At 45.2% G+C, this 18,816-nt stretch overlaps 1 protein-coding gene across 4 annotated transcripts in view; it reads right to left on the reverse strand.

Moving 5' to 3' along the window:
- Positions 1–5,151: 5,151 nt before the first annotated feature.
- Positions 5,152–18,816, reverse strand: part of fgf12b (fibroblast growth factor 12b) — a 42,769-nt gene continuing 29,104 nt past the window's right edge. For all 4 annotated transcript variants that reach the window (XM_071920740.2, XM_071920739.2, XM_071920743.2 and 1 more), the window contains exons 3-5: positions 18,258–18,361; positions 9,198–9,396; positions 5,152–5,291 (exon numbers count right to left, since the gene is read on the reverse strand). In XM_071920740.2, coding sequence (XP_071776841.2) covers positions 5,152–5,291; positions 9,198–9,396; positions 18,258–18,361 — 443 coding nt within the window. The remainder of the gene's footprint in view (positions 5,292–9,197; positions 9,397–18,257; positions 18,362–18,816) is intronic.

Here is an 18,816-nt window from a genome sequence, read left to right on the forward strand (position 1 = left end):
GATGCGTTCAAATAAAATTCATGTCGACATAAAATGTGTGCAACTTTAACACAAGTTGCGTTGAAAAGTAACTCGACACGTGTTCTCCTGACTTCACCCATAGCTGTGTTGAAAACGACATGCTGCTGCTGTTGGGGAAAAACCAGAACTCCAATTTAAGTTTTGTGGTTTTTTTTACTAACTAGATGAACCTTTCCAGGGTCTTTTACTGTCAGAGAGATTTTCCTGACCGCAGAGCCGAAGAAACCATTCAAAACCCAGGAAGACATTTCAATATGAAAACAACAAGAAGCTGCAGCCTCCGTAACGCTTTATGTTTGTTAATCGTTTGTCTTCCTGGTTCAATTTCCCCAAAAAAATAGCATGTGAAAGCAACCGACTTGGAAGTCCCAGATGTCGGACTTTCCCACCAGCATGTGAACGCAGCATAACGGTTATGGTTAAAAAACGATAACGATCCCGATCCTTAGGCCGAGAGCGACCTGTCCACCAAATTTCAGCCAATTCCGTTCATAACTTTTTGAGATATCTTGCTAACAAACAGACAAACGGGCAGAAATATAATATAAACCCTCCTTCTAACTTCTGCGTCGGAGGTAAGAAGGCGGTTTTCCTTCCTGAGGTTCTGATTGGTTGAAGATGCAGGTTTTCCCCCAGCAGCAGGGACGTGGTTTAGTTCTAAAGGTGTTTTTAAAGGTTTACTGTTAGTGAAGGCTGAGTGGAGACGAGGTCAGGAGGCGGTTAGTTTACAGGGCAGTGAAGTTCAACGTCTGAACGAAGCAGGGCAGTGTTCGTCGAAAAAACGTTACCGTCGCTCCCATCAGTCGACACACCGAGTCACAGTGGAATGCTGGGTAAGCGTTACCGCGACGACCGGGAACCGTGCGAGCCGAGGAGAGGGCGGTGACGTCACGAGTCTTTTAACGCCTCGCGGTAACATGAGGGAATACGCTCTGAGTATCAGGTGAGTCCGGCGGGAATCGAACCCGCAACCCTGACATGACACGTTTCTCACCCTGTTACCCAGATGCGATGTTTTCTCTGCGAGCTAAACGTGGAAAAAACATCATATCTGACTCACAAAGAGTTAAAAATCTGTTTTCCTAAAGCCACACGTGGCAATTTTACCCGTTGGCGGCCCCCAAATGGCAGCGAGAGCTAACTGTTTTGAATTTGGAGGACTTCATTACCCAGAAGCCCTGTGTGGTGAGGTCGGTAAAGCGGTCTGTGCTGCTTTACACCAAAGGAAACCAGAGATCTAACGCTGGTGAGTCCAGCAGGGAGAATGTACAGTTAGTGGGACGGGACGCTTTAATGTGACCCGCACGCGCTCAGTGGGACCTTCAGCGTGACATCACCGTCCTCTCCTGCTTTATCCTTGCAGCTCGGAGGCTAGAAAGTTCCCAGGTGTCTTGAACGCATCGCGAGTCTCACACATGCACAGATTGTTTGACGGACTAGAGGAGGAAGAGGAGGAAGAGGAGGGAGAGGAGGAAGAGGAGGGAGAGGAGGGAGAGGAGGGAGAGGAGGGAGAGGAGGAAGAGGAGGGAGAGGAGGAAGAGGAGGAAGAGGAGGGAGAGGAGGAAGAGGAGGAAGAGGAGGGAGAGGAGGAAGGCTGGAGCCTCATCACAGGCTGCACTGGAGAGATTATACATGTAAATATGTCCTTTATATCTGACGAGTCATGCATCTGTATCTGTCCCACCTGTCTGCTCTCCTGTCTGTCTGTCTGTCTGTCTGTTGGCTCTCCTGTCTGTCTGTCTGTTGGCTCTCCTGTCTGTCTGTCTGTCTGTCTGTTGGCTCTCCTGTCTGTCTGTCTGTCTGTCTGTCTGTCTGTCTGTCTGTCTGTTGGCTCTCCTGTCTGTCTGTCTGTCTGTCTGTCTGTCTGTCTGTCTGTCTGTCTGTTGGCTCTCCTGTCTGTCTGTCTGTCTGTCTGTCTGCTCTCCTGTCTGTCTGTCTGTCTGTCTGTCTGTCTGTCTGTCTGTCTGCTCTCCTGTCTGTCTGTCTGTCTGTCTGTCTGTTGGCTCTCCTGTCTGTCTGTCTGTCTGCTCTCCTGTCTGTCTGTCTGTCTGTCTGTCTGTCTGTCTGTCTGTCTGTCTGTCTGTCTGCTCTCCTGTCTGTCTGTCTGTCTGTTGGCTCTCCTGTCTGTCTGTCTGTCTGTCTGTCTGTCTGTCTGCTCTCCTGTCTGTCTGTCTGTCTGTCTGTCTGTCTGTCTGTCTGTCTGTCTGTCTGTCTGTCTGTCTGCTCTCCTGTCTGTCTGTCTGTCTGTCTGTCTGTTGGCTCTCCTGTCTGTCTGTCTGTCTGTCTGTCTGTCTGCTCTCCTGTCTGTCTGTCTGTCTGTCTGTCTGTCTGTCTGTCTGTCTGCTCTCCTGTCTGTCTGTCTGTCTGTCTGTCTGTCTGCTCTCCTGTCTGTCTGTCTGTCTGTCTGTCTGTCTGTCTGTCTGTCTGTTGGCTCTCCTGTCTGTCTGCTCTCCTGTCTGTCTGTCTGTCTGTCTGTCTGTCTGTCTGCTTTATGGCTTGACAATAACTACATTTCTAAACTACAACATTTCTTAACCGATATCTTGTCTCTTATCTGCAGGCGAAACGATCCAAACAATCAAAAACCGTCTTAAAAATCTGTTTTTGGCATAAAAGTTAAAAATTAATAATCAATTGTCACATCCAAAGATCTGTTTTTAAACTCCACGTTACCCAAATCTGATGTGAAGAGCCGAAACATGGAAAACAGTATTTGATCCACATAGAGATAAATATCAGACTGTTTCTCTGGTTCTGTGTAAATTGAGGTGACTGCTCTATTCAAAAAATCAATAATCAGTGATTAATAATAAATTGTTACATTTTTAACCCTTCATAACCCAAATCTGACCTTTTCATTGTAGGCTAAATGTGGAAAAAAGTCAATAATCAATCATTAATAAGTGATTGGGTTAGGGTTAGGTGAAGCTGGAGAGACTGCTGTGATACCGAGCTGTGGGTCCCGCTTGCTGATGACATCATCAAGTGATTGCATTGCCATTGGTCAGATTGGTATCTAAGCCCCGCCTCTTTCAGGTGATTGGCTCGTGTCGCTTTTCAACACGCCAGCAAGTTTGGGACGAAAGCTGCTTGTAAAACTTGTATTTTTCAACACGCTGTTAACATGTTGTGCTGGAGGGGAACACGCGTGTTGAAAACGACACGCTCCAGTCCGAACCGACCCGGCTTTAAAAAAAAACACGCTGAACCTGAACGAAACATACAAACGTGTTAAAAAAGGACAGACTGTGATTTTTAGACATCTGGAACACATGCTGTGTCGTTTTTAACACATTTATATTCAGCAAGAACACCACCTATAATATCATATCATATTATACCAGATTATATCATATGTTGAGGTTTTTAACATTAGCATGCCTGGACAGGGCAGGGGAAACAGTCAAAATCAGATTTAGTCTATCCTCTCTGGATCTGGATCAGACTGGATCAGACTGGATCAGACTGGATCAGACTGGATCAGACTGGATCAGACTGGATCAGACTGGGTCAGACTGGATCAGACTGGATCAGACTGGATCAGCAGAACAGTGCAGGTCATGTGATTCTTTATGTTGCACATCAGGGATTTGATTATATTTCCCCAAACTACAGAGGGCGGCGTCACATTTGGAAACAGATCATGCACGACTCCTGCTTTAATAAGAATAAAACTGTCAAAACACAAAACTCACCGTTTGTATCTGATCAGTTTCTGAACCCGGACAGGGAAGAGTGCTTTCCTTAGATTTTGTCATCAGTGATGTGCGACTCAGACCGAACGCCGGACGCTGCCTGAACTGGCAGTTTGCTGGAAACCAGTCGGTTGTCCAGTAACTCAGTGTGGAATAATCACAACTGACAGACTGAGGCTGCGTTCACACATGACGTGTTTTTGAGTGGAAAAAGCTGCCCGGAGCTTCCTGTGAGGAGAAATAAAAAGCGGATCACGACAACGTTATCTGACGTTAGCTGAGCGGCTGCTAGCTAACTTAGCTGCTTAGCTCTTCTAGCAGATAATACAGTGTTGAGCAACAAGAAAAGACTTACAGATATTCCAATACACTTTGAGAACTGTAAAAAGCGGTTCACGTCACTCGGCACTTTTCTGAAAAGTTGAACATTTCTCAATTTTTGAAAGCGCTCCGTTCTGCTGGAAAAGCCGCCGGGCGCAGCGGTTTTTCCAGAGCGCCTGCCTTCTGCGCGCCTTGCGGCCGCTTCCCGTTGGTTTTAAAGGAAAAAAAAACGGTGGCAGTTTTGAAAAAACGCTTTGTGTGAACGCAGCCTCAAATCACCGATGTAATTTTGAATTGGATTATCTGACCTCCTGCAGCAGCACTGATCCGCCTGACAGAGAGCAGGAAGCGTTTCACACTTCGTCCGGTTTCCCCTCCAAAACTTTATCGGCAGTGTCTGCAACAAAAACCCCTGAAACCCCCGGCCCGACGCCTCAGCCCGTACAAACAAACCGAAGAAGACAACATGTGGCAGCGGAGGACAGAAAGAACCAACAAAAACAACCAAAAAAAAAGACGTTTTCATAATCGCTAAACTCTTCTCTCTGATTGGACGAGGACAACACAGGGAAGCAGGGTGCCAAAGTGCCGTTTGCATTCATCAAAATGAAAAAAAGGAGTGAAGTTCCTACATGGCTTAAAGCTTCGGAGTTCTCAGCGCTCGACTCGAAACATTTTAAACGTCGCCGTCGTCGTGACGATGACGATGATGATGATTACGATAACGATGACGAAGAGTAGGTGTGCTAGCCTCCCGCTGCCGCTCAGCAGGGCTTTTTGCATAAAATGTAAATTCATCATCAACGTCCTGATTTTTTTTTTTTCAAATACACCCCCCCCCCCACCCTCCCTCCCTCCCTCCCCCCCTCATTATTTTAATTTTCTCTAAAATATTTCATCACAGGCAAGAAGATTTTTTTTTTTTTCAAGAATTCCGTTTTTGTTGTAGCTTCATTTTTTTTTTCTTCGTTTTTCGTCGTCGTTGTCGCTGACGTCGTCGTCGTTGTTGTCGTCGTCACGGTTGTCGGTGTTGTTGTTGTTGTCGTTGTTGCTGTAGTTGCTGTAGTTGCAGTAGTTGCAGTAGTTGCTGTAGGGCCAGAGGGGGCGCTGCAGGCTACGAGCCGTCCTGCTCTGTTGAGTCCTCCTGCTGCTGCTCCTCTCCAACCTTCTCTCCTCCGTTCATCGTCGGACTTCCATCGTCTTTCCTCAGCTTCTCCTCGATCTCATGCAGCGACGGCTCCTTATACATACAGACTGGAGAAAGGAAGAGGGAGAGGGAAGAAGAAGTGAGCAAAAGGGAGGAGAGGGAAGGTAGGGAAGGAAGGAGGGAGGCAGGAGAGAAGACCGAGGGAAGAGGAGAGAGGAGAGGAAGGAGATGAGGGAGGAAAGGGCAGAAGGAGAGATGATGAAGAGATGGATGGAGAAACAAGGAAGAAGAGAGGGAGGAGAAGGGAGGTAGGGAAGGAGGGAGGCAGGAGAGAAGACCGAGGGAAGAGGAGAGAGGAGAGGAAGGAGATGAGGGAGGAAAGGGCAGAAGGAGAGATGATGGAGAGATGGATGGAGAAAGAAGGAGGGAGAGGGAGAAGTGAGCAAAAGGGAGGAGATGGGAGGTAGGGAAGGAAGGATGGAGACAGGAGAGAAGACAGAGGGAAGAGGAGAGGAAGGAGATGAGGGAGGAAAGGGCAGAAGGAGAGATGATGAAGAGATGGATGGAGAAACAAAGAGGAAGAGAGGGAGGAGAAGGGAGGTAGGGAGGGAAGGAGGGAGAGAGGAGAGAAGAGATGGATGGAGGGGAAAGAAGACAGAGGGAAGAGGAGAGGAAGGAGATGAGGGAGGAAAGGGCAGAAGGAGAGACGATGAAGAGATGGATGGAGAAACAAGGAAGAGAGGGAGGAGAAGGGAGGTAGGGAAGGAAGGAGAGAGGAGAGAAGAGATGGATGGAGGGGGAGAGAAGACAGAGGGAAGAGGAGATGAAGGAGATGAGGGAGGAAAGGGCAGAAGGAGAGATGATGAAGAGATGGATGGAGAAACAAGGAAGAGAGGGAGGAGAAGGGAGGTAGGGAAGGAAGGAGGGAGAGAGGAGAGAAGAGATGGATGGAGGGGGAGAGAAGACACAGGGAAGAGGAGAGGAAGGAGATGAGGGAGGAAAGGGCAGAAGGAGAGATGATGGAGAGATGGATGGAGAAAGAAGGAGGGAGAGGGAGAAGTGAGCAAAAGGGAGGAGATGGGAGGTAGGGAAGGAAGGAGGGAGGCAGGAGAGAAGACAGAGGGAAGAGGAGAGGAAGGAGAAGAGGGAAGAAAAGATGATGAAGAGATGGATGGAGAAAGGAGCAAGAAGAGAGGGAGGAGAAAGGAAGTAGGGAAGGAAGGAATAGGAGAGACAGGAAGGGGAAGAAGGAGAGAGAGAGGGAGGGATGGAGGGATAGAGAGGTAGGAGATGGAGAAGGAAATGGAGGAGGAAAGGGAGGAGAGGGAAGAGCAGAGGAAGAAGACGAGGGAGGAAAAGAGAGGAGATGATGGAGAGATGGATGGAAAAAGAAGGGAGGGAGAAAGGATGGATGGAGTGGGAGAGGAGGGGAGAGAGTAGGAGAGAACAAGAGAGATGGGAAGGAGAGAGAGAGGGAGACAGGGAGAAGGGATGGAGGGAGAAGGAGGTGAAGTGAGTAGGAGAGAGGGAGGCAGAGAGAGAGGAAGGGAGGAAGAGGAGTGACAGGGAAGGGGGGAGAGTGAGGAGGAAAGAGGGAGAAAGAGAGGGAGGGAGAGGAGAGAAAAGGAGAGAGGAAAGGGAGGAGAGGGAAGGAGAGAAAGAGAGGAGGAAAGAGGGAGAAAGAGAGGGAGGGAGAGGAGAGAAAAGGTGAGAGGAAAGGGAAGAGAGGGACAGTAAAGGAGAAGGGTGAGAGAGAGAGAGGAGGAAAGAGAGAGAAAGGAGAAGGGAAGAAGTGGAAGGAGATAGGGAGGTAAAGAGGGAGAGAGGATGGAAGGAGAGAGGAAGAGAGGGAGGAGGAGAGAAGAGAGCGAAGGAATGATAGACAGAAAGAAAGAAATATGGAATGTGATAGTTGAAGGATATTTTAAAATAAATTTAGATGGGGGAGGGAGGGGGAGAGAGACAGAGAGAGAGAGAGAGGGAAGAAAAGAGGAGAGGAGATGAAAGGAGAGACTGAGCGTCGGTTCATGTTTCCAGTTAAACCTCCATCTGTGATATTAGAGCTTCACTTTGTCCTCAAACTCAGAGGAAGTCAGCGAGTCGCACTTCCTGCAGGACGACCTCTGCTCAGCGCCGCTAACTTCACTCTGCTGCCTTCATCTGGTCTGACCTGTTCAGGAAGACCTTCATCTGGTCTGACCTGTTCAGGAAGACCTTCATCTGGTCTGACCTGTTCAGGAAGACCTTCATCTGGTCTGACCTGTTCAAGGAAGACCTTCATCTGGTCTGACATGTTCAGGAAGACCTTCATCTGGTCTGACATGTTCAAGGAAGACCTTCATCTGGTCTGACATGTTCAGGAAGACCTTCATCTGGTCTGACATGTTCAAGGAAGACCTTCATCTGGTCTGACCTGTTAAGGGAGACCTTCATCTGGTCTGACATGTTCAGGAAGACCTTCATCTGGTCTGACATGTTCAAGGAAGACCTTCATCTGGTCTGACCTGTTCAAGGAAGACCTTCATCTGGTCTGACATGTTCAGGAAGACCTTCATCTGGTCTGACCTGTTCAAGGAAGACCTTCATCTGGTCTGACCTGTTAAGGGAGACCTTCATCTGGTCTGACATGTTCAGGAAGACCTTCATCTGGTCTGACCTGTTCAGGAAGACCTTCATCTGGTCTGACCTGTTCAAGGAAGACCTTCATCTGGTCTGACCTGTTCAGGAAGACCTTCATCTGGTCTGACCTGTTCAAGGAAGACCTTCATCTGGTCTGACATGTTCAAGGAAGACCTTCATCTGGTCTGATCTGTTCAAGGAAGACCTTCATCTGGTCTGACATGTTCAAGGAAGACCTTCATCTGGTCTGACCTGTTCAAGGAAGACCTTCATCTGGTCTGACCTGTTCAAGGAAGACCTTCATCTGGTCTGACATGTTCAAGGAAGACCTTCATCTGGTCTGATCTGTTCAAGGAAGACCTTCATCTGGTCTGACATGTTCAAGGAAGACCTTCATCTGGTCTGACCTGTTCAAGGAAGACCTTCATCTGGTCTGACCTGTTCAAGGAAGACCTTCATCTGGTCTGACATGTTCAAGGAAGACCTTCATCTGGTCTAACATGTTCAGGAGGACCTTCATCTGATCTGACTTGGTTTCAATGGTTACATTTAAAGTTATTACATTTTCAAACCTCCGTCCTTTTCTCCAGTCAGTTTCAGACTAACGCCAGGAAACGCATCACAGCTGGACTCGCCCCTGATTGGCTCTCCTCACTAAAGAATGACTGAAATCCGTCCAATCAGGGTCCAGTATGCAGCATTTGAACTGAAAGCCTCCACTCAGCAGGTTTACCTCATTTGAATTAGAGGAGCCGCTGCTGTCGGCCAATCAGGAGCCAGTATTGTGACGACTCAGTCTTCACATAGCATTTAAGGGGCTATATTAAGCTACAGGTTTGATGCTTACCAGCTGGTTTGCTAACATGCTAATGTAAATACAGTCTGTGATAAAGCTACGTTAGCCTCGTCGCTAACGTTAGCTTTCAGTTGAGTTTTGACAGTTTGCTAACAGACTCATCTGCTCAGTTCTCACAGTGTGACAGACTTTACAGCCTTAATGTCCAGACTTGTGTTGTCGCCATAGCAACTAACACTTAAAATTCCATAGTCGCCATTTTAAACTGTACTAGCCAACCTGTCTCTCTGCTGCAGTGCATTCTGGTCTCTCTCCTGCTCCTGTGGTGGAGAAACTGGTCTCTCTCCTCTTCTACGATGGATTTCTCCCTGTATGATTGTTGAACGTCTCTTGGTGCAAAATGGCGGCTCTAGAAAGAAGCCCTCGCTCTTTGATTCTGAGGGACTGACACCAAAACCTGACGTTTACCGCTGAGGTTTTACATCCTGAAACATTTTCTCATGTCAAACTCCACTGTAGCTGCTGGAAACATCTGGAGGTGACGTGTATCCTGTCTCACCTTCGATAATGTGTGTGTGTGTGTGTGTGCCTGTCTCACCTTCGATGGGTCTGGGGACGAAGTGTGAGCAGGGTTTGGTCTTCTTCACTCGGTTTCCCTTCATGATGACTCCGTCCTTGTTGAGGCCCAGGAACCAGGCGCGGCCCGACTCGTGCTGCCGGTACAGCGTGGACGAGTAGATGACGTAGTAGTTCTCAAACACCGACTCCTTAAACTTACACTCCCCTGTGAAGATATCCTGACACACACACACACACACACACACACACACACACACAAAGAGAGATAAAAGAGAATGGGTTTGTCTGTCTAAATTAGGGATGGGTATCGTTTAGGTTTTGCCGGTACCGGTACAAAAACTTTGAAAACCACACCGGTGCCTGAACTGATCCCTTCTTTAAAATAAAGTGCAAACGACGACATTAAAGAACGTGTTTTTTATTGCAAAGGCAAAGAAATTGAACAATATATTAACTGTTACCTGTTTAAATTATACTTATAAATACAAAACACTTAACAAATTTACATAAATAAAACCTAACCCAACCAATCACACTAGCTAACGTATCTAGTAGAAGCTAGCGTTAGCATGTTCACATTAACATCAGTGTCACATTCCCTCGACCTGCCTCGTCTACTTCAGTTAGTGATTTCCTACATTACCCAGAATGCCTTTTCACCAAACCCCAGAGAAGGGGCGGGAACTTGTTTTCAGGCAAAGGTGCGGCTCCAAAACTTCTCTCTCATCCACGCCATTGTGGAACTCAAACAACGGCATTTTGCTGTTAGCTAGCTAGCAAATACTTTATTAAAAACGTGTTTAGACAGTATTTAGATGTCAGCTAGATAATGTCAGCTTGTTAGCTAGCAATTTATCAACTTTTCTCTTCTCTTTCTTCTTCTTTCAAGACATCTGGTTAGAACAAGTGAAACTATCTGAAGTTTAATTTCTTCTATTGTGATGATTTCTTAAAATAAATCTTATAGACATGAATCAAGTGAAATGAAATTAGCAAAATTCTCTGAAAGTTCAGTGAGATAATTTGACTAAAAATATCCTGACATTGATAAACCTGGACAGAAATTGAAATCCCAACATAATAACACAACAGTGGTGAAATCCAGACACTCTCTCATAATGTTTCAGGTCTTTTAGCTTGTGACATGAAATCATAAATATTTGAGAAACTAAATGTGAAATTTGTACTTAAAGTGAGTATGTGGCTCTGGATGCGGCCACTATTACGTAAATTAATGATCAGTTTATGAATTATTGATCAGTTTATGAATTAATGATTAGTTTTATTTGAATGATCTCAGATCTCTGGATTCCTACTTGATCAGCTGCCTTCATCTTTCCTCTAACGCTGCAGGTATACAGGAGTGAAAGGATCATATTTTTTAATTTTTTCCAGCAGTCCAGCGGTCCAGCTTCTGTCTCTGCACACAGTCAGCAGAGTTCAGATCTCAGTTTTCCTCCTTCATTCCTTCTTGTCCGGTATGAAAAACAAACTTCCACAGAGAGAGAGAATCCATCACAGGACACATGAAGCCAAACTCTCTGTTTTCTCCTCATTTCGCCGAGCCGAGTCGAGCGTTTTCATCTCGGAAACACTTTACTGTCTCATCCACGGCTTTTTATCAGCAGCACAGCAGCTCGGTTCAGGCTGGCTTTCACACCGGAGAGTTTGGATCTAAAAAAGTAAACGTTAAAAAAATCTAATTCCTTACAGCATGCATTTCAAAGTGAGTGGAGGAAATGTAAACTAGATGTAGACAGAAGTAAATGGGCTGTAACAGAAAGGCTGTTACCGCTCAGAACGGGCTTACAGACGGAGAGGAGAGGCTAGAACTAGAACAGACAGAACGGGTTCTGTTAAATCAGCGAACGCCGAGCTGGAAGATTTGACTTCAGTGGAACAACATTTTCCAAAAACAATTTTAGCACATCACTGTGCCCTCCAGACAGAACAGGTGTGTGTGTGTGTGTGTGTGTGTGTGTGTGTGTGTGTGTGTGTGTGTGTTCTGCTCTGATTGAGTCCTTTCTCCACCTTGACCACCTGTTATATCCAGAGGGCGCACACACACACACACACACACACACACACACACACACACACACTCACAATCTTAATCCATGAAGGCCACAGGATCTTAGCCATGGCCGCCGCGTACTATTTTGAGATTTAACACTCTTAAGGTGCGCATGATGTGTGATGTCATAATTACATCATCACTGAAGCGTGAGGCGGAGGGCGGCAGATTTAACAAAGACGACAACGTCACCGGTACGGATCCAACGGTTCGTTATCGCTCTCTTAGTTAGGAACAAAAAAACGAGAGACGCAGGAAAATCAGTTTCTCCTCCGTCTCTGTCTCCTGCTCGCATCACGCTGCCGGCTCATTGGCCGCGCTTTGAAAGGTCAAAGTTCAAATCGCCTGAACTTTGAGCCGGAGTCTTTTATCAACTGAACACAGCAGCAGATTGTGTTGAAAATCATCTTCTGACACCCGCAGCTACATAAACAAATAGAGACAAACACTTTTTGTTTTCAAGGTTATATTATAGGAAGGACTGGGAGAGAGAGAGAGAGCCACCACACCAGAGAGGGGGAGAGGAGAGGAGAGGAGGAGAGGAGGAGTGAAGAGAGGAGAGGAGAGGAAGAGTGAAGTGAGGAGAGGAGAGGAAGAGAGGAGTGGAAGAGTGGAGAGAGGAGAGGAGTGGAAGAGAGGAGAGGAGGAGAGGAGAGGAGAGAGGAGGAGAGGAGAGGAGTGGAAGAGTGGAGAGAGGAGAGGAGGAGAGGCAGACTGGAGAGAGGAGAGGAGTGGAAGAGCGGAGAGAGGAGAGGAGGAGAGGCAGACTGGAGAGAGGAGAGGAGGAGAGAGAGAGGAGTGGAAGAGTGGAGGAGAGGAAGAGAGGAGTGGAGAGCAGAGGGGGAGAGAGAGGAGTGGAAGAGTGAAGAGAGGAGAGGGGTGGAAAGGAGGAGAGAGGAGGAGAAGAGAGGAGAGGAGGAGAGAGAGAGGAGTGGAAGAGTGGAGGAGAGGAGAGGAGAGGCAGACTGGAGAGAGGAGAGGAGGAGAGAGAGAGGAGTGGAAGAGTGGAGGAGAGGAGAGGAGGAGAAGAGAGGAGAGGATAAAAACTTTCATTTTTTCTCTCTCTCTCTCTCTCTTCTTCTCCTCTGTTTCCCCGTGGCAGCTCTGGGTGTTTCTCCATCACAGTCATTGATCGTATTGATCAGCAGATCAGCTCCTCCTCCTCCTCCTCCTCCTCCTCCTCCTCCTCCTCCTCCTCCTCCTCCTCCTCCTCCTCCTCAGCACCACCCAGCTGCTCTGCCCCGCTGCCAGCAGCACCGCTGACCAACATTTACAGGCAACGTAGGTGGAGCAACTTCACCTGCAGCTTCCCGTCGGTCCGCTCGTCTCTCTGGTTGTGGACCGGGACCGAGAGGCGGTTCAGACACAGACCGGTTCGGACACAGACCGGTTCAGACACAGACCGGTTCGGACACAGACCGGTTCAGACTGATCCGTCTCTGCAGGTTTACAGTCTGCTGCATCACAACTAAACTTTAACATTTCATTTTCCATGTTCCCTTGTTTGAGGAAAGCAGAGGGAACAGAGCAAATATGATTTCTTCTATATTATTTATATTATTTATTCAGCACTATTTCTACAGTATATTTACAGTATATACAGTATAGGCTGTGTCTATTTGTGTGTATTTTTTTTCCATTCTATTATGATTATTATTTTATTTTATTTTATTTGTCTTGTTTTTTTTCCTCCCCTTCCACCAGTTCCCCATCAAGAGTCATTTTGCCTCTTTGCCAGGCCGTAATTGTAAATAAGGATTTGTTCTTAACTGACTTGGCTGGTCAAATAAAATAAAATAAATAAAATCTGTTGCTGTGATCAAATTGAGCAAACCAAACAGATTATTTCCCCCCAGCTGACGTTATAAAGCTGCAGACAGAGCGTTGATGATGCTGGGATCACTGGCTCTGATTTATTTTTACCATTTCCAGAGGTGGGGACTCAAGTCACATGACTTGGACTCGAGTCAGACTTGAGTCACAATTTTAATTTCTTTAGACTTGTCCTAGATATTTAGTTTTCTTTAAGATATTAAATTGATACTGGACTCTTTGTTCTGACTTGACTTGCTGTTCTACATTTAGACTTGAGACTTGACTCGAGACTTGTGTGTCAAGACTTGAGACTGACTTGGGACTCGAGCGAAGTTGACTTGGTCACACCTCTGCCCACAAGTTGACGCATGGATTTGCAAATATTGGGCAACATTAGCCTGAAGGTCAGAGAGGAGCTTGTGACTGGATCTCCTACAGTTACTGAACATCCTGTAAGCTAAAGCGTTAGCATGCTAACCAGACAGAGCTAACTAGCAGACACACAGAGAGGATTTTGGTGCAGATCCTCTCACCAGATGCTGGAGAAGGAAACCGAGGGACCAAACTCCCCAAAAAGTCAGCAGAGTCCTTTATAAATTCCTTTTTTAAAAATGAAACACGGGTTGCACTTCTTTCCATAACACCTCTATAATAAAAGAGGCAGCAGCAATCAACACCATGGCAGCCTGGCTCAGCAGACTCTAAATAAAGTCACTAACACTGTCACTAACACTGTAACACCTGCAGCAGCCAGCCAGACCGTCTGCAGGCAGAGGACCGTCTGACTGAAGAGTCTGTGGAAGAGAAGTGGAGTCTCTGGTCTGGACCAGGAGGGTACAGTCAGAAGTGGAGTCTCTGGTCTGGACCAGGAGGGTACAGTCAGAAGTGGAGTCTCTGGACCAGGAGGGTACAGTCAGAAGTGGAGTCTCTGGACCAGGAGGGTACAGTCAGAAGTGGAGTCTCTGGTCTGGACCAGGAGGTTACAGTCAGAGGTCTTGACATCAAACTGTCTCTCCACAACTCTCAGGTTTCTTCACCTGTTCTAGGAATGAAAGGTGTGATAATTCAACCATATCTGATTGATCTGACTGATCAAAAACAATGACTCATCGATCACTCGGCCAGCTGCTGAGATTTCTGGCTTTCAAAACTAAACAAAAACTCCCCACCTGTTGCAGTTTCATAAATGATTTTAGGCAGAAAACTCTATCTGTATAATGAGCACACGCCCCCACTAATAATATTAATTTAATTTAATTACTTCATCTGCAATATCTAGTCATGATGGTTCTAATTGTTTCAATCCATCCCTTCTTCCTTCCTTGTGTTTTCAGTTTGTCCTACAAGCAAATCAGCATTCGCAGACAGAGCTGTTTCTGAAAATAACGTGTCGATAACTGTGTTAAAATGGGCAAGAAGTTATGCTTTTACTGGCCATAAGACAAACAGACATAATATATCTGTAGGGGTTGATAGTGTTGTTTCTCTGTTGAGAAACTCACTTTCTGGCCTGTACTTCTGGAACAAAAACTCTCCAGAGAAGATCAGTTCTATCAATGTTGTTGAAGTTCCTGCTGGTCGCCAATAGAGGTCAATAAAGTTCATAGATTCATTAATGCCCCTTTAAGAAATTTAAAGCTCCATCTCCTCCACTCTCCAGAGTTTTATTTTGTGTCTTTCTGTCCATTCAAAGCTGTGTGTGTGGTGTCATGAACCAAAAACACTCTCAATCCATTTCTCCACGTTCATTTTCCAGCATCTCTCTGAGCCTTACCAAGAACAGGCCGTTTCTGTCTCCGTGTCTTTAAGGCTCATTAATATTAACGACCCTCTGTTCTGACTACAGGTAGGGAAAACTCTCCGGTAATAAACGATGACGACCGCTCGACCGCTTTGAAAAAAACACTTTGTTAGTCTATTATTTCTTACAGAAATGATAATGAGCGAACCTTTGTGACGCCACAAAGTTACGGAAGTCCAAACGGCTCGTTTAGAGGCTCGCTTTTCTAATATAGATTGTGTGGATTTAGTTGGCGACCGTGCGTTTTGATACTGTCGAACTTTTGAATCCTGTTTTACACCATAGGAACTTTAACACTGAACACAAGATCAAACCACATGTCAACATGGACATCGTATTTTATTTTTTACGCTCATCTGTTCATTCTGGAAAACGTTTTCTCGAAGCGGGGGAAGCTTCCGTCCGCCATTACTGTCAGTGGATGTTGGGGAAGTTTAATTTGCTTCGTTGCTGATGTTGCAAGGTATTGTGGGATTTCCTGAGGAATCGCTGTAGCTATGCTTCCTTCAAAATCGTCCAAAACAAGGAACCTTAAAAGGAAGCTTCCTATGTGTCCTACCTGAAGGAGACAGAACAGACCTACAACTTAGGAATCTTGACCTCCTACCTAGAAATGCTGCTGATTGGAAGCTAACTTGGGTTTTCAATCTCTCTCTCTCTCTCTCTCTTTCTCGCTCTCTCTCTCTCTCTCTCTCTCTCTCTCCCTCTCTCTCTCTCCCTGTGTCTCTCTCTCTCTCTCTCTCCCTCTCTCTCTCTCCCTCTCTCTCTCTCCCTGTGTCTCTCTCCCTCTCTCTCTCTCTCTCTCTCTTTCTCCCTCTCTCTCTCTCTCTCTCTCCCTCTCTCTCTCTCCCTCTCTCTCTCTCCCTGTGTCTCTCTCTCTCTCTCCCTCTCTCTCTCTCTCTCTCTCTCTCTCTCTCCCTCCCTCCCTCCCTCTCTCCCTGTTTTTATACTCTGCACACAGCGACCAAAGAATTGCATTTTAAACTTTAATAGAAGGAGACATGAATAATGGATGTGAATGGACTCAGCGAGGCGACGCAGCATCAGCCTCCGAGGAAACTGTTTTCTGTCCTGAATTCAGACTGATCCACGTTATTTGGGGGATTTTCAGTCAAATTATATCGCTATCGATAATTTTGCCGGTTTGAAAAAAATTCTCCCGGTGTCGCGATAATAAGATATGAGGCGAGAGAGAGTTTCATCCCAAACTGAGATTAAAATAAAATGACACCTATTCTAACAAAATGATTGCTGGCGTGAACGTAAAACAGATTATTATTATTATTATTACTTTCTTGTATTCTTCTTTCTTTGTTCTGCCCTTTCCCCCCATTTTGCTTCTTGCCAGACTGTCGTTGTAGATGAGAATTTGTTCTTAATTGAATTGGCTGGTTATAAAAAAATAAAAAAAAGGGTTAATATTGGAGTTAGGAGTCTCAAGACCTTTGATGACAAAATAACAAAGGTGGGGACTCAAGTCACATGACTTGGACTTGAGTCACAGTTTTAACTGCTTGAGACTTGACTTGATGCATGAAGAGAAGACTTGAGACTTGACTTGACTTGGGTTCTGGTGACTTGGGACTTGACTCTGACTTGTACTTTGATGACTTGAAAAGGTTTCTAAAGTCTTGACTTGAGATCTTGTGTTTGTGTAAATGACTTAGATTGAAAGTGATGAGATTTGTTCCAGCAGACGACTGAATTTAAATTCTGTTTTCTGAATTTGTATGGAATGATTGAATTTATTGAAGTTGAAACTGATTATAGAAATCAAACTCATGATGCTCTTACCAAGTTTTTATCCTATTAAAACCATATTGCATTGAAAAGTCCTAGATATTTAGTTTTCTTTAAGATATTAAATTGATACTGGACTCTTGATTTGTTCTGACTTGACTTGCTGTTCTACATTTAGACTTGAGACTTGACTTTAATGACTTGGACATGAATTTCAGGCAACAAACTTAACAAGTCGTCTTGAGACCTTTGCTTACCAAGTAGTTCTGTTTTAGGACTGAATCATCTGTGCGTTTGAAATACTGACTGATGAATTTCAGCTACTAACATTTCTTCAAAACAGATATATAACATTTTGAAATGAAACTCCTCAAATGAAGAAACCTCTTAAGACGAGACTCGGCCGTTTGCAGCGTGTCGGGAGCCGAGTCACTTCGGCCTAAAACACATGATATTTCCTCAGATGGCAGGAACTTTATCTGGCAAAACTATCTGCCAGATAACGTGACGATCTGACAGAAATATCTTGACATCAGATCGCTCTGAACACAAGGTAAAAAAACCACTTCCTACACTGGAGAAAAACGACAAGCTTGGCAGGTAATTTTATCTTGTATCAACGTTACTTCAGGATATTTTTAGTCAAATTATCTTTCTGCACTGGCAGATAACTTTACTAGGAAGTTGAGCATCCGTCCTGCTGAAGAGTCCCTGACCTCTGACCTCTGACCTCTGACCCTGTGGAGAAGGGCTAGAGAAAAGATGGTTTCTACTCGGGGGTCGATCGCCTGCTACAGCTGAACAGTTTCCCAACTTCAAAGCTGCAGCTTCTGTAACAGAGTATGCAGAGGTGGAGAGAGTACGATGTCCTACTGCAGTAGAAGTACTGTAACTGATATTTTACTGAAGTAGAAGTGAAAGTACTGGTGTAAAAAGTAAGTAAAGTAGTAAAGTAATTAAAAAGCGTCTGATTTAACAGTTCCTGAGTTCCTCTTTAGAACAGAGAACGTTGTTAGCTGTGATCTTTTCCATGTGATTCTAAAAGGAGAGAGGTCAGAGTTCAAACTAGATTCTTTTCACTGGAAACAGAAACGACAAAATAAAGTGCAGAAACAAAGTAAAGTCAGATTCCTCTTCTCACTGTGAATGGATCCACAGTTTGTCAGTTTATGTTGATCCAGTTTCTGTTGATCCAGTTTATGTTGATCCAGTTTCTGTTGCTGATGGAGAGACACAATCTGTTCTGTGATGGATGGATTTAAAATGGACTGAAGGACAAAATATTACTGACTTTAACAAATACTCAAGTACACAAAAAAGCTCCTCAATCACAGGAACGGGAGTTACTTGGATTTCTGTTTGTTTATCGTTTGTCTTCCAGGTTTGATTTTCACACAAAGTAGCATGTGAAAGCAACGCTGTCTCCCAGCAGAATATGAACGCACAGAGAGATAGATAGATAGATAGATAGATAGATAGATAGATAGATAGATAGATAGATAGACAGACAGACAGACAGATAGATAGATAGATAGATAGACAGACAGATAGATAGATAGACAGATAGATAGATAGATAGATAGACAGATAGATAGATAGATAGATAGATAGATAGATAGATAGATAGATAGATAGATAGATGTTCTTACTGATGTGTAGAGGAATCCCTCTCCGTTCATGGCGACGTAAAGTCCGGCCTTCACTCCCTGGATCGCCACAACCCTCAAACCTACAGGGATCAGATTAAACAGAGCTGGAGAGAGAGAGAGAGAGAGAGAGAGAGAGAGAGAGAGAGAGAGTTAGTTACTCCAGCAGTAGTGACAGGTCAAAGGTCACCTCCTGTCTAACAGCAGGGACTCAGTTCATTAAGTGAACACATCTACACACTTTAACAGAGTAATGTAGCTTCAATCTGTCTGGAGAGATTTAAAACTCGTCGGCCGCTGCACCAGTGAAACATTTAAAGTAATAATCTGTTACATTTTCCTATTGACCTTATTCACACAGCGGCCATTTTGAACACATGGGGTGTGAAACTACCTGGAAGAGTGAGTCCAGCTGCTGTGAATCCAGATTCATCAGACACACATTTATATTTCACAGATTCTCCACTGAAAATCCTATCAGAGACAAATGGATCTCTAGAATCCGGAGGGATAATCGTTCACATATATTTGGCCCATTATCACTAGCTAACAGAGTGTAGCC

Source organism: Centroberyx gerrardi, chromosome 6 (assembly GCF_048128805.1).
Source record: "Centroberyx gerrardi isolate f3 chromosome 6, fCenGer3.hap1.cur.20231027, whole genome shotgun sequence".
Classification (NCBI taxonomy): Eukaryota; Metazoa; Chordata; class Actinopteri; order Beryciformes; family Berycidae; genus Centroberyx; species Centroberyx gerrardi.